Source organism: Cyanistes caeruleus, chromosome 2, assembly GCF_971803275.1.
Source record: "Cyanistes caeruleus chromosome 2, bCyaCae1.hap1.1, whole genome shotgun sequence".
Classification (NCBI taxonomy): domain Eukaryota; kingdom Metazoa; phylum Chordata; class Aves; order Passeriformes; family Paridae; genus Cyanistes; species Cyanistes caeruleus.
The window spans coordinates 14,756,355-14,777,132 of NC_141702.1; the positions used below are offsets into that span (position 1 = coordinate 14,756,355).

A 20,778-nucleotide genomic window follows, 5' to 3' on the forward strand; every position below is an offset into this window, starting at 1 on the left:
ATGCGCGGCGGCCACGGCGGGGCGCGTGGCGCAGGCGGGGCGGGGCGCGCAGGCCGCGGCGGCGGCGGCAGTCGAGGGAGCGGGGCAGCCATGGGGGTGCGCGGCGCGGCCCGGCTGTGGTGGGGTAGGAGCCGTGGGGGCCCGGGGGGCGGCCTGAGGGGGTAGCGGGACACGGTGGGACGTGACTTCCCTTTCCCCGGCTTTGCGGGCCCCGTCGCGGCGGGAGGGAGCGGGGCCTGGGGCCGTGCGGCCGCTCTACGGGCCGGCGGGCGGAGCGCCTCCTGAAAGGAGGTTGTAGCCAGGTGGGGATCAGCCTCTTCTCCCAGGCACTAGGACTAGAAGATATAGTCTTAAGCTGCGCCACGGGAGATTTAGATTGGACATTAGAACTAATTTCCTCACACATAGGGTGATTAGCTGTTAGACCGGGCTGCCTGGGGTGGTGGTGCAGTCACCGTCCCTGAAAGTGTTTAAGGAAAGACTGGAGGCAACACTCAGTGCCATGGTCTGTTTGACAGAGGGGTGGTGATCGGGTATGGGCTGGACTTCATCTCAGAGGGCTTTCCCAACGCCACTGATTCTGTGGGGGCAGCGCTCGCAGTCGCGGTCCGGCTGTGGCCGGTCTGTGCCGCGGGGGCGGGGGCTGCTCGGTGGGTTAGCGAAGCACACGTAGAGAGATCTTAAAGATTCCAGCAGAAAAAAAAAAAAAAAAAAAAAAACAGGAAAAAAAAAAATGGTTATCTCTCACCCTAATCAAAGACCTTCTTTGGTTCGGGTGATTTGAGTGAGCGGCGGTGTTGTGGGTGCCTGGCTGCCCTGCCTTGCGATCTGGTGCTTTGAGGGCAGCAAGAGAGCAGTGACCGAGATCAAACGGAGGGTTCCGAGGGGGGCTGGTGTTCCACTGCCCCTGCTACTGCCTCTTGTGTGCCGCAGGAATCAGTAGACGATTCCTGGACACGCCGAAGGTGCCGGGAGCTCTGCCCCAGGCTGTGAATCTGCACGTGTGCGGGGATGTGTGGGCCTCGGCACAGCGAGCACTGCTGCAGGAGGGGGTAACTGTAGGAGGAAATCCACAGAATCGTCATCATCCCGTGACAAAAGCTTTTTTTTTCAATGGATCTCCCGACTTGCAACTCTGCGGTTCAGTTAGCACTAGTAATACCAATATGGAGCTGCCTTAGCTGGTTTATTGATGCTTCTGTGTGATTTGCTTACATTCGAAAACAACTTTTGAAATCAGGTTATCTATTTTTTTCCTTAATAACAGGGGTAGATTTGCATTTATCTGACTTGATGCTTGTAGGAAAATGATCCTTTTCTTTGCTGAAGTTGAATTAAACCTTGACTGTTTTACTATACAAAGGAAAGTTATGCCATTAATTCATGCCTCATAGTTTTAAAAAAATGCAGTGATGGGGGACTAGGTGAATTTCACCATGTACTTTCTTTTGTGAGTTCTCTTTAGCAGATGTATTTACATAAGCTAGAACTTCTGTCTTTCAAGGGACAGAAGTGGCTGAGTGGACTCTGTCTTCTGAATGTATTCTGCCAGAGATCACCTAAAAGGTGAAGCAAGAATATACTGATTTCAATTTAATGGTCTCATTCTCTCTAGAGGTTTTTTTCTCTTGAGCATGACTATAGCATTCAAGGAGGTTTTACATTCTTATTTTCTTACTCTACTCCATCAGCATCTGCTACTGCTAGGGCAATGTAACAAGCTGTGACAGCCTCAGATCGCCTTGGAAGTCAGTTGATCAATGCTGACAAAGTGCTGCTTGTGTATGGGTGTAATGAAGAGACAGAGCCAGTCTAACACATACAGCTGGTGGTGGAAACCGATTTTGATCACCCCAGAAGAAAAGGGTTGGGTCCTTTTGCTAGAAGAAACCATTAGGATTGTAGTGGTGCAGCAGAGAGGGGCACTGGTTTATAGTGTGCCAATTTAGTCCTGATCTCTGCTTGAGTAACCTGGAAGAGGTTACTTCTGTCAGCCTCACTCTCCTGCAAAATAGGGGTAATGAAACTGGCTTTTACTATGTGGGACTGATAAAGTGTAGGTGATGCTGTATAGTCTGTATAGGATGTGCTGTAGAGTTTCTGCATCATTGACCTGTTTTTCTCTCATGTTGAGTCTTGAGAAAGAATGTGCAGCTTCCCATTCAAATTATTATCCACTTGCAGCAAAGCTTTTTTATGTCTGGTTCTTACTTGGGTGTCTGAGCTCTTACTCCCTCCAGTCTTTAGTGGATTAAGAAAAGTCTTTTGCAGGGTAGATTTTGTTACAGAAATGCTTGTCATCTCTCAATCTCCCTGACTAGGTAGAAGGAAGGATGATGAGGTTTTATGTACAAAGTCTCGAGAAATAATAAGTTCCAGAAATTATCAGAAGTACAAAGCCATAAGAGAAAGCAATTTCCTTCTGTCTTTTAATGTTATTTCTTTAGCATTCTCAGGGTCCTTGAATTGTTAATCAGAGAGATTTAGCTGTTGTTCTCCAGTCTTTTCTTAAAGACATAAGTCAGTGGTAGACTAAGATCCTCATGAGCAAGAATGAGCTACTATGGCATCAAGTGCTGGTCCTAAAGTCAGTGTAACTGTGCCAAGCCTAGTTGGGATAGTCCTGTGTGATGTGGTCCTATAAAAGGTGTGTTTGAGTGCCTGCTGTGCAAGCGGTTTGAACAACTAGCTTAGAAGTTTCTAAGAACTGAAAGAAAGCATATCTGATACTGGGGATCCCTGCAGAAGTTCTGGTGGTGTAGTTCACCAGCAGGAGTTAGGGTAGGGGCTTTGACACAAGTCTCTCTGGAGAGCCATAGCAGGAGTGGTGTAACTCCAGGTATCGTTAGGCACAAGCCCTATTTTACATGATCCTATGAAATCATGTTTGAAGTGAGGAGGGAGAGCATATATCTTGCGTTAATTTCCTTTTTGATGTGGTCTAACTGGAATCCCTTCCCACCACTGCTGATTTGCAAAGAGTGGGGAAATGATTTAGCCATGGCAACAGGAGAGACGTAAATGTTCAACGGGACTGCTGATGTCTTTTCTTTTCCTTGTAGGCACAGTGAGCTGCACATTTTTCCTGGCAGTTAATGGTTTATATTCAGCCAGTGATGATGTGATAGAGCTCACACCAACTAACTTCAACAAGGAGGTCATTCAGAGCGAAAGCCTGTGGCTCGTGGAGTTCTATGCCCCATGGTAAGAACTGCAGCTGTGTACCTGCTTGATCTTATGACAGAGGAGCAGCACAGATGAGGGCACTGGAATCTGCTGCTGATCTGCTCAAGGTTTCATTCAGTTGTTGGCAGCACAGTTATTGATGGCCTCATGACTAGCAAAATAGCTGTACTTGGGATTCCTGCTTTAAATATTTTCATGAGGAAAAGAGGCAGGACTTGGCATTTCAAATTGCCAAATGGAGCCTGGTAGCAAAACCTATGACATTTTTCTACTTGATTTTTTCTGGTTAAATTAGTGTTAAAAATGGCTAAAGTTCAATAGGTAAGTGAGAAAGTCCCCCACTTCTGTGTTTCTGAGCCTAATTCTGATGTGAAAGCACAGATCTGAATTCACACGTAAAATTTCCAATTTCCATTGGAAAATAATAATGGCTTTGTGTGCCTTAATTTAGCATCCTTTGTCTCCTGTTCTGCTCAGGTCCAGAGTGTGGAATCTATTCCATTTAAATTCTGGTGATACAGATATTCTATCTTTGTACAAATCCTCTGTGATATTGCCATCTGAAGCTCCACACTCTGGAAAAAGTGGCCTTTTGTTGCCACAGCTTGAGTCTGTCTGGATTAAGAGGTTTAGGGGGAGCCTTGGTGTGCCTCTTCCAATGTTGCTGCAGTCTATATAATGTGGAGGTTGTTCTTCAGAAGCCTGAGAGATGGTATGATCTTGTGGCACAGGCTCTTTTCTTCTTAATGAGTAAATCCTCAGTCTCCCACAGTTTGCTGTGACTGTGAAATAGTTGTAAGATCTGAATGACATTTGCCATTTTTTATTGCTTGTTTTTTATTTTTTCCCCAAAAGGTGTGGTCATTGTCAAAGGTTAACCCCTGAGTGGAAGAAAGCAGCAACAGCTTTAAAAGTAAGTTTAGCTTTTCAAATGTGCTTGTGGAAGTGGATTAAAGAGAGTTTGGCTTTTTGACATCTGGATTGGGAATGTGGAGGGGTTTGGTCCTTACAACCATTATCACTTTAATCATATTTGTCCAGCCAGAAAAGTGTTATTCAGGCACTTGATAACTCAGTATTTTTGTTTGGTTTGGTTTGTTGTATTATTTTTAAAAGAAGCCATTGAATTGTAGAGGAAGAAAGTCTGTTCTGTCCCTGTGAATTCCCATTACTATTCTCTAGGAATGAAAAGAGCTTTGTAAGCCATTGGTGTTGACTATTTTTTTTTACTTACAGAAAAATTAGTCATGTTGTGATTAGCTAAACTCTTGCCTATGTAAAATATATATATTCTCCTTAGAAAACCAAACCAAAAAACCCAGCTAAATAATATCCCAAAGAATTCAAAATTTATTTTGTCATGCTGAAGAAAGAAGTGGACATTTATAGTGTTCTGTAGCCTAATGCTTGTGGGGTAAAGCACCTCTGTTCTATTGTAGTCCTAGTAACTTCCCCTCTCTCTTCCCCCTTCCCTTATGCCCCCAGCATAGAGTACAAAAGGTCTTAAATTGCTGTAGAAGTCTTGGATGTAATTTTTTGGGTTTTTTTTGGTAGGGTGTAGTGAAAGTGGGTGCAGTGGATGCAGATAAACATCAGTCCTTGGGTGGACAGTATGGAGTCAGAGGATTTCCAACTATCAAGATATTTGGAGCCAACAAAAACAAAGCAGAGGATTATCAGGGTAAATGCAATGAATTTTTAGATGTTGCATGCCTAAAAACTTCACTGAATGCAATAATCATGGTAGCTGTTAATGCTGTGTTATGTGGTTTTTCCTTCCTGTCTATTGACTGTAGTAATGGAGAGACAGATGCGTGGGAGTGGTTTGACCAAATTGTGTATGTCTTAGCATTGTCTAGCAGTCCCACCTGCAGGTCATAGTTGTTGGAGCCTGATAGGGAGTTTCAAGGAATTATTCCTTTCTTCCTGTTTATTTGAAACTTGCTATAGTCACTCCTCGTCAGAAAAGCCAGGTAATGAAAAGGTGTAGTGAAGTCAGTCTTGCTGCTTAAGTCAGATGTCCCACCACTAATACTGTATCACTCATAGCCCGGTCCTGCTTTTCCTGAAAGATCATTAGGATGAGGGAGGATTAAGTTTGTAATTAAGTTAGGAGCATACCTTAAACTTGGCCTTTTGATGGTTTGATCACTTATTTTGCTGCACTGCAGGTGGGAGGACAAGTGACGCTATTGTTGATGCTGCTCTAAGTGCTCTTCGGTCCCTGGTGAAAGAACGTCTAAGTGGCAGAAGTGGAGGATACAATTCTGGAAAGCAGGTATTTGAGGGAATATGAGTTTGTTTTTCAGATGGAGACTGCCTTGTATGGGAGATCAAAGCTCCCAACTGTTGAAGGAGACACCAACTCAGTCACAGAATTGGAAGGGATGTCTGGAGTTTTATCTAGTCCAGGTGCCCTGCCCAGTGCAGGGCCAGCTGGAGCAGATTGCTCAGGGCTGTGTCCCTTAAAGTTGTATCTCCAAGAACTGAGACTCCAAACAGACTGCATTCTCCAGGCAACCTGTTCCAGTGTTTGACCATGTTCACAGTAGAAATCTTTCCTCTTATGTTATAGGTTATAGAATAATAGAATGGTATTTCTTGTGTTTCAATTTTGTCACTTCTTTTTCTTGTTGCAGTGAAGAACCTGACTTTGTTTTCTTTACTCTCCAGTACTCTCTCATCACGTGTCAGATGCTCAAAGCCCTTAATCAGTACTGTTGGCTGGACTTGCTCCAGTGTGTGCATGCCTATTCTATAGGGGAGCCTAGATCCAGCACTCCACATTGTGCTGAGCAGAAGAAAATACTTTCTCATTACACACCTTCTGGCAACTCTGCCTAGTGCAGCTTAGGAGGCTGTTGACTACTTTTGCCACAGGATTGCAGTGATGACTCACGTTCAGCTTGTCCACCAGGACACTTATGTTCCTCTTTGAAAAGTTGCTTTCCAGCTAGTCAGTTCTCAGTGTATACTGGTGTATGGGACTGTTACTCTCCAGATGCATCTCCCTTTGAACTTTGGGGTTCTGTTAGCCCCATTCTCCAGGTGATTCAGGTACCATTTGTCTAATCTAAATTAGACAGATTAAGATTCTTTAATTTGGTAGTGTTTTTCTGAAGTTGGCTTGCCAGATTTCTCCCTGATGGTAGACTGAAAAGCTTCCAACTCCTACTACTGTTTCTGAGTCGTGGTGCAAGTACAGTCTGACATCCTCAGGGTGGCCACATAGAAGACCTGGACTGTACCCTGTTGTGTGTATTGCACACCACATATTTGTTTTACCTTGAAACCAGGACTTGATTCCAGATGGTGGGGAGGAGCACTTTGTTCAGATTAGTGCATGAGGAACTGAAAAAGTGTTCCCACATCTTGGTAGTTAGTTTGTCCCAATTTCTCTTCTTTCAAGAGAGGGTTCATTTGCTGTGTCTTGAAAATACTGTGGGGAGTAGGCTGTGTGTACTGTCAGATTTAAAAAGGGAAAGTTGTATGACCTAACATTGCCTGTTTTGTATCTTGCTCAAATAAAGATCATTTGGTTCAATGTGACACACATGGGAGTTGGCCTGTGTGGGAGACCAGTTTTGGTTACTTCTTACGTGAGCATCTGTTTGTTTCTTACAGAGCCGGGAGAGTGGAGGTGGAGATAAGAAGGATGTGATTGAGCTGACTGATGACAGCTTTGATAAGAATGTCATAAATAGTGACGATGTGTGGATGGTGGAGTTCTATGCCCCATGGTGTGGGCACTGCAAAAAGTAAATGAGGTTTTACTTTAACAATATAGTTCCTGTTATTGCCTGTTTTGTGTAATACCTTTAATCCCCTAAAAGAGACCTTGCATCTCTAGTATACCAAAAGTGAGTTTTTTTGTAAGATGATCTAACAAAAACTTGTGGGTTTCTGCTCAGGGCTCCTTAGTGCTGCTCTGGCTGCACTCCTCCTTATCAGTGAAATTCCCAGTTATTAGTAGAAATAAGTTCTGTGAATAATATAAAACTTTTCATTCCTTCAGATGAAGGACATCAGTCTTGTTTGGATAACCCTCTTAGCTGTCAGCATTCTCAGCATGAGACTTTTTCTTGAGTAAAACATGCTACATAATGTTGAAGTGTGGTATGCTTTTGTTAGCTCTGAGAGAGCTTAGGGCACTTATACTCTCTGTTTTTCAGCCTGGAGCCAGAATGGGCAGCTGCTGCCACTGAGGTGAAGGAACAAACAAAAGGAAAAGTAAAGCTGGCTGCAGTAGATGCAACAGTCAATCAGGTGCTGGCAAGCCGATATGGGGTGAGTGTGCTCTGCAGTGGTTAAAATTTCCTTTCCATCTCTTCCAAGTCAGATTTCTCTTCAATCCTTACTGAACTGTTCCTCAATCTGGTAGGATTTAAATGTTTTGTGCTAAAAAAAAGTGATACATTCAATTTATTTACCACAAATAATTAATGAATGTCAGTAACAACATAAATGGAGAAAGAGGAAAAGAATTACTCTGGATGTTGCTGAGAAGAAAGACTATTTCCATAATTTCTTGTATACCTTTATTGTCTGGAGTGAGAGGTCTCTTTCTTGAGACTGTAGGCTAGTTGGGCATCTCTGGAACACTTGGAGTGATCCCAGTTATCAGAGATCACTCTGACAATATCAGCTGCCCAGATCAGGTGTGTTTCTCACCAAAAGAGAGTGGATACTCTTGAATTTTTAGGACAGTCCACATAGCTTACAGTGTGCTGCATAGTTTCCCTCTAAGTGCACATGGCTGACAATGTAGAGGGAACACTGAGCAAGACTTAGAGGAAGTGTAGCCAAAGGAGCTACGGTCCTCTTGCTGCCGTGTCTGGCCAGTGTTTTCCACCCCCAGACAAATCAGGAAATTAATGTTTAATAAATGTCAGAGGTAAAGATAGTCTTCAGGTGCTTAAACCTGAAGTGCTTGGTGCATCTAAATTAAGATGAAACCAAAGCTGGTTCATCAGGCCAAAAGCCCAAAGCAGCATTTTAGTGTACGTTAACCTTGTTTTGAATTGTTGCAAAGGTAGGAAGCTACAAAATTCAAGTTGAGTCAGAACATGTGAGACACGAAGATGTTGAATCTCCTCCCTTGCTCTTAGGATAGAGGACATCAAATATTTTCCACCATAAATATCAGGAGCTGATGGTTTAAATTTGTCTTGCAGATTCGTGGATTTCCCACCATTAAAATCTTCCAGAAAGGAGAAGACCCTGTTGATTATGATGGTGGGAGAACTAGATCTGATATCATTGCTCGTGCTCTGGATCTGTTTTCTGATAATGCACCACCACCTGAGCTCCTGGAGGTACCTATGCATCATTTTCTCAAACTGCTTTTGCATCATACTCTTGGCAGCAGTTTTTATGTCTATATGAACTGTAAATAAAACTGCCTAAGTGTGGTGCTTCTGTGCTATTTCGTCCCAGAAAGTAAAGGATGACAAGCTTTCAATAGCAAAAAGCTGAATGTTCATTTCTATAATCAATTTGTTGTTTTCTGGAAGATGATCAAATTTGATACAGTGAAGGCACTGACAGGATGGTGCCAGGGTATCTGAATCTGCTCCTGCGGAATGAGTGAGAAAGTTGAGTTCTGTGCCCCATCTCTTTTCTTACAATAAAAGGGCAGGGCCTTGTCATTTGCAAGCTTTCCATTAGGAGATGAGTTTTGCTTGTTGTCCAAAAAACTCCACCCTCTGTCAGGTGACTTCTTTTTTCAGCTTGCTATTGGTGGATTTGAAATGGTGATCACTTGTCTCCAAAGTGAGGTGCATGCAAGACAGTCTATTGGGATACAGGAAGGAAAAAAAAAAAAATCTGTACTATTAATAAACATAAAAATACTTTTTATGGTGCTTATTTCATCTTTCTTATCCTTCTATGCTTTCTAATATTAATACAGCAATACATGTTAAATATAATATAATATAATATTTATAATATAATTGATTATATCAGAGGCTGCATGCTTATAAATTTATTTACTGGTGGGATGCACAATCAAAGGTTGGAGACCACTGATGAATCCGTTTTTGAGACAGATCCCACAAAACCAGTGTTGCTGTTACTGTTGCTTGAACATCCTCATCCATAGCAAAGGTTGCCTCTGCTGGCTTTCATTGTGCTTGCAGGCATTTGCATGGGCTTGGGGCTGCTTTTTCCAGCCTTGGGCAAGAACAGTGATTTTGAGCAAGAGGTGACATCTGGCCGTGCCTTCTATAGGCCTTATTTGCTACTGCATAGTTTCCTGTTGCTGCAACTCTCAATAGATCATCTTGTGAACTCTGTAAATTACTCTTGTACTGGGGGACTGGTGAAGTAGAAGAGACTTGTAAGCTTTTGTATCAAGTTGTTTCAATGCTTACTACCTTGCAGGATGGTGTTATTAGGCTGTTGGAGGGAAGTACTGTCACAACTGAAGAACCAGGTCTTATTCTCACTGACTTTCTACTGCTTTCTTCTAGATAATTAGTGAGGATGTTCTGAAGAGTACCTGTGATGCTCATCAGCTCTGCATCATTTCTGTCCTGCCTCATATTCTTGACACAGGTACACACATACAAGCAAACTGACTTCTGTTGAATTTGTCACTTAAAGCATGTAGTTGTGTTTTTTAATTTGTCCAATTCTGTTTAATGAACAGGAGCTTCAGGGAGAAATTCTTACCTGGATGTCATGTTAAAAATGGCTGAAAAATACAAAAAGAAAATGTGGGGGTAAGTGTTACTGTCCACTGGTAATCTTGGAAGAGATGTGAGCATTTCTGGGGACAATGGGATAAAATTTGTATGATACCTGTTTGGCAACAGAAAGAGTTGTTCCTTGTTCAGGGTAGCATATCTTGGTATTCCACTAATTACTAGAGAAGGGAATATTGTGACTTTAAAATGGCCTTTTTTTTTTATTTTCATCCACCTCTCAAATTCTGCATTTACAAGTGATACCTAGGCATTAATGAAATTAAGCATCTCTTATTCTTGTCCTGAGCACTGAAGTATTTTAGGGAGGTTTCTTTTACCATCTTTCATGGGTTGGTGAGTCTGCCAGTGTGACTGTTGAATTCGCAAAAAACCCAAGTAAATTGCAGTTTATTAACATGTTTCATGCTCTAGAAACAGACCAGCAGGCTATGCCTTTACTCCTCCTTCTCTCAGGTGCTGGTTAGGATCTCTGGGACTTCTTAGGAAAGTGAAAGCTGTTCCTGTCGCACTGACTGCTGTGAAGAGGAGCAAAATTGCATGAAAGCCAGGGGGAAAATGCTGAGATTGGCTTATTCCAGAGTTCCTCAGGGGACTTGCTAAGATGAGAGGAACTGAGTGTCCTTAGCTAGAAATCCTCCATAGTGATATTTGGCCAGGACTTTGTAATCATTAGATGTGTGACTTGAGAACTTTTAAACCTTCTCCTTAATACTGGCTAAGTGTAGCAGTGTGTTCAGGTTTCTAACATAGTTCTTCCCCTGCACTGTGCTTAGCGGCTGTTCTTACCCAGCTTTTGGTGGCTGTGTGGGTGCTTTTTGTGGCCTTAGAGGTGCTGCTGAGAGGGGGCTTTCTTCTATTGCAAGGTTCAAGATCAGGACTCTCCTTTTCCCTGCTGATTTTGAAAGTGTCAAGGGCAATACAAAGCCTCACTTGAACTCTGCAAGGTTGCAGGATATGTGATTTGAAAATTATTGTAGTGCCTATCCTCATTATTAATTTTCTATTTCATCTTTTCCTCAAGGTGGCTGTGGACAGAAGCAGGTGCTCAGTCAGATCTTGAGAGTTCTCTGGGGATTGGAGGCTTTGGGTATCCAGCAATGGCAGCTGTTAATGCTCGGAAGATGAAATTTGCCCTTCTGAAAGGATCGTTCAGTGAGCAAGGGATTAATGAGTTTCTCAGGTATGAAATCTTTAAGTGACTTAAGTCTTTCTGTATCTGGGGCAATAACTCTTTAGACCACAAGCAGACTCTCCTACATCAGACAAGACTTGCACAATTAAGAGAATTAAGATAAGAATCCAGTGGAGTAAGGGAATGGTTTCAATGGGGATTGCAGTAAAGTAGTTATTACCTTTGTGGTGTGCAGAATTAAGTTGGCCATTTAGCTTTAGATAGGTAGTTATAGTACAATATTTGAAAAGAGAAGTGGACTTTGATGTTGAAAAATTCTCTGGTAACTTAAGAAATAACTCACTAATGAATTCCATTTAATTCAAATGGTGCATTCTGTCTAGTCATTAGTAATTGGAATATCCCCAGTTTGGGAATTCTAATGGTTACTGTTGAAGTTCATGAGGTTGTATATGTTACTGTTCATCTTTTGTATTCAGTTTGGTCCTGTCTTCGCCCTCCCACCTTTCCATTCTCCTGGCACTTGATAAATTGATTGGGAGAGTTGAAACAATCCATCCAAAAAGTCAATAGCTCACTGCTCAGTACAAGTCCTGTGAAACTGCCTCTTGTGTAGCTGGGCAAGAGCCAGTGCTGAGAATGGAAGAGGAAAAGGAGGGGATGACAGAATGTGGCAGCAGCACTGAAACAGAGCAGCTAAACTTAAACTGTTACTTTAGTGTGGTCTAAGTGAAGTGGGAACTCTGCTTCCACATAAAGTACCAGCTGCCATAAGTTATGCAAGAGCCCTTGAGACCTTCCAATAGAAGTGTTATTTCCATGTCTATCCTTGGAGAATGGCAGCAAATGCAAATACAACAGCATCTCCTCACCTTGCCATAAGAAGCACATTAATTGAATGCAGTTCCTACTGGATTAATTGAATTAGTGCTATATTCTTACCTGTGAAAGTGATCAGACTTTCTTCTTAATGACAAAAAAAAGGAACATTCTTAGGGCATCAAGTTAAATTCAGGATACAGATGAAAGAAGAGAAATACCAGATAGTTTATACTAATGCACATGAAAGTGCCTGCCTTTGTCAGACATGGAAAATTTTCTTAGTCTATAAAGTCCATCTTAATGAAGCCTCTCCTGTGTGAGGCTGGATGATGCTCCTAGGGCACAGCAGCCAATTTAACAGCTTACATTGCATTAGGTAATTGGTTTGGTATTGTCTTATGCAGCTCTACTTGCTAGAATAATCTCTCCCCGACACTCGAGCTCAGCTGTGTTGCTTAGAGAAAGCAGTATAATCACAGCTGGTGTGGCTGGCCATTCACTCAGCTGCTGTAGGCAGCTCCTGCAATCTAATAGGCAATCTCAGCAGTGTTGACTGCAAATATGGAAACTGGTACTGTGAAGAGCATAAAAACTGAGACCTCCACTTGAGGAGGAGTAGTAATTTACTCTTATTTGCCTCCAAAATATGCAAAGGAATTAGCTCCTCAGGGTTTTATTGCTGGGCTTACTGGACAAGCCTAACTAGCAAGTTCAGGATGGAGTGTCTCAAACAAAGCTGGTTACCCTTGTACCCTTTGGAGCCCAGGGATGCTGTCTGCACTAAAGAAGATCGCTGGTGATTGCAAGTAACATTTGCAGGTGACTTCCAGAACAAGATTTACAGGCTCCCCTTGGAGTTGCCTTAAGTGATAAACTGTTAAAGAGGCTGCACTTATCTGTGATTTTTACACTGCTGAAATATAAAATAGTGTATCTCAGATGTCTTTGAATTCAGTTATAAGTTTTCAGTGTTGCTTAGAGGGCTTTGTGATTTTCTGCTTCTTGAAGTTTTTGCAACCAGACAGTTTGTATCTACTTACTGAGATGAAATCTTTAGCTTGTATTCCCCTTATCTGAAGCAGGCTCTGTTCCAGGTGGATGGAGGTTGGGGGAATTTCTTAAATTTAACTTTACATGTTTTTCCTCAGGGAACTCTCAGTTGGTCGTGGATCTACAGCACCAGTGGGTGGTGGAGCTTTCCCCAAAATTCATTCAGTTGAACCTTGGGATGGCAAAGATGGTGAGGTAAGAGGTGTTCCATTAAGTGTTGAGGAGTTGCTGTGTTCAGCAGTGATGGGATAGAATAACTAACACCTGTCAGTGTGAAAGTTCTTGTTCTTACAAGATTATGGCAAGTTGTGTTGATGGTTTCCCGTTATCTTAATCCTGCCAGCAGACCAGATGTTACATTGATTATCTGACATTGTGGACCAGATGTTCCTGCCTAACTGTTAGGATGTGATCTGAAAGCTGGATCCCTTGAGGCAGAAATGTATTACCAGTGCTGACTAAGGGAGGTGGTAGTGCATACATTCAAGACCCCAGTGTTGTGGAGACTTGGGTTCTGCAATATGCTGATCTTGCCATCAAGGTCTTAATGCCAGAAAGCTTGTCAGGTAAAGCCTGTGTAATAAATAACATGGTGACCAAGTCTACCTTCTTAAGGTAAACCAAAGTTTTTACAGTTTTACAGTTTTTGCAGTCCTTTGATCTACTTCAGATAGATAAAAACATGGAATATGGTATATTTTTCTTACATAGTTTATTTGTATAGCCTTCATCTGGAGTATTTTGATTAGTAAAAAACAACTTTCTAGTCTAAACTCTGATCACTTGTCCTGTGCTTAATGCACTTGGAGTTTTCTGAATGAAAGAGATTACAGGAGAGAGCTTTACTCTCAGGATGAAGTAAGAATCTTTCCAACTCAGGGATCTCCTGGCATTAAGCATTTCTAAGCATGTACTCAAAACTTTCCCTTTTTAACAGCTTCCAGTTGAAGATGACATTGATCTCAGTGATGTGGATCTGGATGACTGGGATAAAGATGAGCTGTGAGATCTTCAGGAAACTTCTTTTCTTGGGAGAGACTGTGCAGCAGTTTGCAGCCTGGATCACAATCAGACAGATATTTCAGTGGCCTTTTTATGGAGAAGTAGCACATGACACACTGTGCTGTTGGATGCACTGCAGCAGTGGACTGTACGCATCTCAAGAAAACATTGCAGAAATTCTATGAATTGTCATAACCAGTAAACTTGATTGTATTCTGTGTAACAAATATTTTGAGGACAACATGGATATTTCTTTGGAACATCTTGGGTTTTATTTTGTTGATAATGTGCTGTTTGAGTGTTACTGGAGGCTGTTAGTGTAACCAATTTTAACTGTAATTTTTTTCATGGAGGTGGAACCTGCTCAGCTTCTGTTTCAATTAAAGAATAAAATATTTTTTGACACACAGTGTTAGTCTTGTATAGAGTAAGAAAAGTGCACATAGTACAAGCAGTCCCATTTTGGATGATTCTTGAAAGTGAACTTAGAATAGAGGCTTGTGCAGAGGGCAGTCCTAAACCACCTCCTTGCTGCGAGATCTTGACAGTTTGGCCTAAAGCCTGGTAAGATGGACAATCTTAGTTTAACTGCTCTTCAGTCTTCCTTTTCCTGTTTCTTCTCAGGGGCTTTCTCTTTACTTGTGCCAGACTTCATAAGATCATTAATATAATGGAAGTGGGGTTGCTGCTGCAATGAGAGATGCTGGGAGCAGTTGGTCTTTCCCCTGGATTAGTGATGAAGCTAATCTATGTTCTAGGGCATAAGGATTTCCAGGTGCTAACAGAACACCACCCTGGTGCTGTCTCCAGCAAATTGGGTAATATTTCTTCACTTCCCATCTGGCATTGTTTGATCTGAAATTGCTATTTCCTTTAGAAGGGGAATCAGGACTGTGAATAGGGATGGATACTGCTGCTTTTTTAATAAAAATACTATTATTTTATTGCTCTCCATGTCTTGTATATTGGTGTCTAGTGAAGCGACCCTCATGTGATCAGCTTGTTTATAAATAATGAATGAAAGAGCTGAAAGATTCCCCTTCTTTCAAGGAAATAACATGATAAGGATATTTGTCATCTGGTGTCTGTAAGAGATTGCCCATAGCTCATCCCCGTGAAAGGCAGTGCTGGAACCATGGGCAGCCAGCAGTAACTGCTAATTCTGTGCAGATGTGCTGCAACTCTTAAATCACCCCAACAGATGAGCTGTAATGGAACTGCTAACTGAAATATCTTTGCAAAAATTAAACTCATGAGTACTTGGGACTGTAAGTCATATTATGGTAAGTTCCACAGCACATTTGAGGATCTTTCCTCTTCAGCTTTTGGGGTTTTTTTTTGTTAAATTAAAGGAGCTTTGGGCTTTGCTCTAATGCTTTCTACTTTTTCTGTTTGGATTTTTTTTAAGTTTGCTTTGTTAGAAAAAAGAGGACTGTGTACACCTAGTAGATCCATTAGCCACCACACTTTTTCAATTGTTTTATTTCAAGTCCAGTAGATATTCCATCTTTGTAATTTACCAAAAAAAAAAAAAAATAAATACTACCATAGTACCTCTGCCTCTGAAATATGTTTTTGTAAAACTATGAATAAGAGAACTTACATTGTAGTCACTGTAAAAATTACTAGAAGTGGTAGGAAGATCATCCTGCTACAGCATCTGCATTTTAATTTTACTTTCAGCAGCTGAAGATTGTTTTACAGTAACATGAGAGTCTTGAAAATTAATAGATGAAGCTTGAGCAATTCTTCTTTAACTGCAGTCAAGAAGACTGAGGTCAATCTTGAAATAGACATAAGGATAGTATTCTTGATTACTCAGTTGTAACCCAGGGATGTCCATGCCAGGCTGCAAAAGGAAGTAATGGTTTTAGTACCAGTAAACCTGTGCAGCCCCAAGCTGCAGGGGATTGCTTTTGTGCTCCTTTCTCACAGGTGCAATGGAGCTTTGTATGTTCTGTGCTTAAGGTGGGGAATTCACCACAGAGAATATGCTCTGCTGCTTGTTTCAGGCTGCCTAATGTAATTGAGAATTCATGCCTATGCTGTTATGAACTTGGAGGATTTTAGAGTGCTTCAGCTCTACAGCAACCCATCTCTGTCCTCACTTCATGCAGTAGGACCTGTGCTTGCTGGTTTTAGGCTGTTTTGAAGGCCTGCTAGCTCATTTATTGCTTTAGCCTGAATTGTTTTGAATTGTAATTCAGGATATGGGGAAGGAGAAAGCAAGTACTGCTTCTTGTTGTAGATCTAGGTTATTTATGAATGACAGCCTTTTACAGGGGACAGAGGCATCACAGTCCTAAAATTTAGTTCCAAATTATTTTTTTTGCTTGTGTTGATCTGAATGTTTACAGTAGATTTTAAGCTTTTTATATAGAGGAGTGGCCATAACTGAGCAGACCTATTTTGTTCTGGTAGCTGTAAACATCAGATGCTTCAACAGAACATGCAGGCAATCTCTCAGCATCTTCATCATAATCTGAGCCTACCCTAATCCAGTCTGTAACCGACTGGGATTAGAGCTGGATCCAGGGCTGCTATCATTGCAAGATGTGAGGAGATGCATGCTTTAACCCCAGGACAGTGGGTTCAGTTCAGGACAATTCATTTGGCTGAGAGAGGCTACAGCATGTGCATTTGCAGTCCAAATACATACATCCATTATACTTGCTGCTGCAACTTCATCCAGGTGTTTGAAGACCAGGTTCAGGACGTCTCTCAGGCGCTTCACAGATTTCCTATTTGGCTGCAGCAGCATTGCTTGGAAATTCACAGGGAGGCCATACCTCAGAATACAACATACATGATCATCAGCTGGGAAGGGACACAGCTGTCTGCTTGTGCCTTTCTCCCTCCTCAGCCTCCAGGCATGCCCTCTGTGGTGTGTTGCAGAAACAATGCTGCCTCTTACTGGAAAGCATTTCCTTTTTGAAGCCAAAAGTCAACTAAATAGTGTCTTTTTGTTTTCCCCTTCCCTGTAAGTGCCCCCAGAGGATCGTTTTTCATCAGATTCGTATGTCACCTTTTTTTGTGGACATCTTTATTGTCCCCTGTGAGCTCCTGGAGTGAAGTGTGTAAGGCACACACCTCGAGCAAGACAAAACAAGGTGTGTAAGGATTCCTCCCACAAAGGAACTGCACCAGGAAAAGAGCTGTACATTTTGACTTCCCCAGGAACCTCTGCCTGCACTCTGTGTCTACTCACCTCAGCACAGATTCAACAAAAACTCTCAAGGCTTTCACATGAATCCAAGCAACAAATGCTTCACTGAAATTCACCTTCAGCCAGCGTAGTAAGGGGCCCTGTGAGAACAGAACAGTGCTGTGATCCCTTCACTGAGTGAAGCAGCTCCATAGCAAACACTGCCACTGAGGCCATCATGGGCTGCTGGGATAGTTCCCAGGCAGCCTGATAGTGGCTCCCAGTCTATCAGAAACTCGAGTCACTTTGGGCAAATCATGTTATTTTTTCCATGCCCCAGTTTTAATGGAACTCACCAGAGACTGTTGGAATCATAAAATCATTTCTGAGAGAGGTGCTTAGGCATGCTGGTAGCAAAGGCTGCCACTATGTGGGCCACCAACTCACAAGGTGCTACTTACATATTGTTGTTTCTTGTCAGAAGCTAATTTCATCAGCTCTTCCTTTTCACATTTCAGTTCCTTCTCATCATAATAAAATTCTCGAACCATGAACCTACAATTGAATGACATTTGCTCTCACAAGCCTTAGTCCAAGCAATATGCACACTCATTTCTTTTTTGCCGGGAGAAGCAGGTATGGGAAGTTGCTAGCCATTTAACAAGTTAAAGTATGTCCGGGGTGGGAGTTGAAATTACCCCTAGAAAGACAGCTTTCTGCTGTCAGCAGAATGAGAGCCAAAAGGGCAATTCCAGGATCTGTAACTTGAAGCTTCAAGAACAGGATCGCTGCTTTTGCTACCACAGCTCCTTCCCAACCTGCCCTTTCTGTGGCCTTAGTACCAAGAGCAACCCAAGCAGTCAACAAGTGATGGATTCAGCAAGCTGCACACACAACAAGCCTCACGTGATCCTCATCTCTTGCTAGCTTGTCCTGCCCAGCAGTCAGGGCCTCTTACCTGTTCTCCCTGGCTTTAGCCTTAAAGTCATCCATCACTTTTCTAAACAGGGTCACAGTGAAGAGTCCTCCCTCTGCATCCTCAGCAATCATTCTGTGGGAGGGAAATCCACTGCTGTGATTTGACATGGCAAACCCCTCATCCCTTTTTTACCTACCTCACCTGCCCCTTTTGCAATTATTTTTTAGTTTCATTTATGATACTGAACAATGCCCTTCTTTTTGAAAGCTGCTGTGACAAAAACAGGGAACAATGACTTGACTTTCACTGGCTACTCTATTTCAATGTAAAACTCAATTTGTTTAGTTCCTGAACCAACTGTAATACACACACATTCTGCCTGCCTGATTTTTCTGTTTCCTGGTATCATTCCCCCAACTTAACATGCACTTGTGTTTTTGAGACAGGCAGTAGGCAAGACAGCTTGTTTCTTTCTCTGTGCTTTCCACCTTCTCCATTTCAGGTAACACCACTGTCAGCTCTTGTGTCCTGGACTGGATCTCATAGTCTGCATGAGCTGAGCAATGGAATATTTAAGTCCTGTGAAAGATGTTTTTACCTGAGGTGAAAGGCTTTTGCTAGTGCAAATAACAGTATTCTGAATTATTCTATGCTACAACAGGAAGCAATTAAAAATGCAGATTTAGTTTTTCATCTTTTTATAAAGTACTTTCCATAAAGCTCTATGTGATTGCATGTGTCTGAACTATACCTCCATTAATATAATAAATTGCCTGTTTTACACAAAAAGAAGCAGCAGCCTGGTTGAAAGTAAAAAGAAATAGATTACTGGAAAAGGGAACAAGCTAATTGTAAAAACAATTACTTTTTCTTTCATCTGTACTTTCTTTCAACAAACTAAATTCTATTTGAATTTCAAATATGTTAATGTGGAGCCTATGCATTAGACCAGTGATTTCCTCCAGGATCCACCAATTTGAGAGGCTGAATCATGACAGGGATCACTGAAACAAACACAGAGCTTGGAATTTCACTTACTTGGTGGAGCGAGGTACTACCATATCTGAGAGTGATTCATAGGTCTTCTGCCACTGGAGGTAGCTTGACCTTTGAGCAATACAAAACAAACCACAGTAAATAAATACTATATACTGGAAAGCAAATGTTGATATATGTTGTTAATTAAGCTAATAACTTAGGTTAGAAGGGTTGAGCTCTTTGTGCTGGGTTATGTCATTAAGATACATTTAAGCCTCTCCTATCCTTTCTTCTTCCAATTCACCAGCTGAGAAGATGCTTTCCTCAGTGCTACACCCTCAGTCTTCACTGAGGATCTTGGCTTGAGGAAGGGTCAACATTAGTAAGCTGATGGTGGGAAGAACATGGCATGTACTTCCAGACTGCCCACACAGTATTCCATGCTCCAGGACACCTGCACAAGCTGCCCTGGTCCATGGGTAGGTGTGCTACATCTGCTATGTGCAATCCCAGAGCTGATCTGGTGCTAGACTGCACTCCTGGTGAATGCCAACACTGTGAGAAAGGGAACAGGGGGATGGTAAGAGTTTGCAAAGAGAGAAGTCTCTTTTTAGTGTGAATAAACTCAGATAATGAAGTCAACAAACTTAGATAGCTTTTCGCAACCTGGTTTTCAGAGACAGAAGAGTGATGGTGCTGTATGTGTGTGTTGGGACAGGGCTATATGGAAAGGAAAAGTTTTGTGTAGGGCTCTGAGGAGAACATGGTGTAACTTCCCCATTGGTAGCAGTCATCCTATGTATGGGCACTTAGAAGGGCACAGACAGCAGAGAGACTGTGAGGTGAACAGGTCTAATTCCTTTTAGAAACTGGCTATGCTGCTGTAAGCATTTCTTTTGGCTCATACTATTCCTATCAGGAGACTGAGAACACACTAGTAACCATGGAAAAACCTACATGTTAATTGTTCTGCTCTAACTTTGGCACAATCTTTGTCTCTCTCTTTTGTGCTAGCACTGCTCTTGGCAGAAACTGATCTTTCTTCTTTGCTAAGGGCTCCACCTATGTCCCAGTCAGGGCACTCATGTGCTGCCCCAACCTGACCTGGTATCACCTGGTTCTGGAGCTTAGGCCTGGCACTCAGTGCCACACGGGGTGTGTGCACACACTGTTGCCTTACTTTGGCACCACGACGAGCAGCGTGATAAGATACTCAGAATTCAGAACAAAGTCTTCTTTGTGCACAATGTCTGCCAGGGTCCGAGTCAGCAGATTTCCCCTACAGTGAAGAAGACAAAGTAAAAATAACAGTAGCAGGAACTCCTCAGTGGAACATTGGAGGCATTGTGCTGTGGGTGGAAATGCTAACAGTATATACTGGAAGAAGAAAGCCCAGAAGGACATGGCTAAAGGACACAGCTACACTTCTGAAATGGCTGTTTCATTATTTTTACTACAACTAAAAGAATCAAAAAGTAACTAATACTAAGGACACAATATTGGTGACTAGCAGAAGGCCAGTTTATGCCCTTTATGTCAAATTACACGGTTCTGCTGCTGTAAGGATGTAAATACTTGGGAAGTGCACATCTGCTCCCAGTCACTGCCACATCTTGTGGGAAGCACCTGCTCTCTCAGGAAGCCTGACCATGCTGCAGGGAGTGAGCCATGTAAGTACAGACCTAAGCCATCACAGCAGCCTGGCATTCCTGGTCTGCTGTGGGCAGGCACACTGAGACACTTCCAGCTGAACAGCAGCAGGAGCAGTAGTCAGTCACATACAGGTGCAACCTGCAGGAGACTAAGCCCACCTGATCACATTAATTCCTAGGAC

At 42.4% G+C, this 20,778-nt stretch overlaps 2 protein-coding genes across 5 annotated transcripts in view; one reads left to right on the forward strand and one right to left on the reverse strand.

Moving 5' to 3' along the window:
* Nucleotides 1–15,455, forward strand: PDIA6 (protein disulfide isomerase family A member 6). Its single transcript, XM_086875870.1, has 13 exons — nucleotides 1–124; nucleotides 3,063–3,204; nucleotides 4,042–4,099; nucleotides 4,741–4,867; nucleotides 5,358–5,464; nucleotides 6,811–6,944; nucleotides 7,359–7,473; nucleotides 8,361–8,501; nucleotides 9,660–9,744; nucleotides 9,839–9,911; nucleotides 10,918–11,076; nucleotides 12,999–13,095; nucleotides 13,838–15,455. The coding sequence occupies exons 1-13, from the start codon at nucleotides 1–3 to the stop codon at nucleotides 13,904–13,906; spliced, it is 1,431 nt and encodes a 476-aa protein (XP_086731996.1). The 3' UTR covers nucleotides 13,907–15,455.
* Nucleotides 15,353–20,778, reverse strand: part of ATP6V1C2 (ATPase H+ transporting V1 subunit C2) — a 23,160-nt gene continuing 17,734 nt past the window's right edge. For all 4 annotated transcript variants that reach the window (XM_086875872.1, XM_023922593.2, XM_086875873.1 and 1 more), the window contains 7 exons: nucleotides 20,125–20,223; nucleotides 19,005–19,073; nucleotides 18,006–18,098; nucleotides 17,509–17,602; nucleotides 17,111–17,208; nucleotides 16,562–16,691; nucleotides 15,353–15,751 (listed from right to left, as the gene is read on the reverse strand). In XM_086875872.1, coding sequence (XP_086731998.1) covers nucleotides 15,656–15,751; nucleotides 16,562–16,691; nucleotides 17,111–17,208; nucleotides 17,509–17,602; nucleotides 18,006–18,098; nucleotides 19,005–19,073; nucleotides 20,125–20,223 — 679 coding nt within the window. In that variant the 3' untranslated portion in view covers nucleotides 15,353–15,655. The remainder of the gene's footprint in view (nucleotides 15,752–16,561; nucleotides 16,692–17,110; nucleotides 17,209–17,508; nucleotides 17,603–18,005; nucleotides 18,099–19,004; nucleotides 19,074–20,124; nucleotides 20,224–20,778) is intronic.

Bases quoted from the DNA above. Each gene is read 5' to 3' on its own strand.
- PDIA6 (XM_086875870.1), top strand. From the start codon at position 1: ATGCGCGGCGGCCACGGCGGGGCGCGTGGCGCAGGCGGGGCGGGGCGC. The intron at 4,100-4,740 runs GTAAGTTTAGCT...TTTTTTTGGTAG, and splicing joins AAGCAGCAACAGCTTTAAAA to GGTGTAGTGAAAGTGGGTGC. The intron at 4,868-5,357 runs GTAAATGCAATG...GCTGCACTGCAG, and splicing joins CAAAGCAGAGGATTATCAGG to GTGGGAGGACAAGTGACGCT.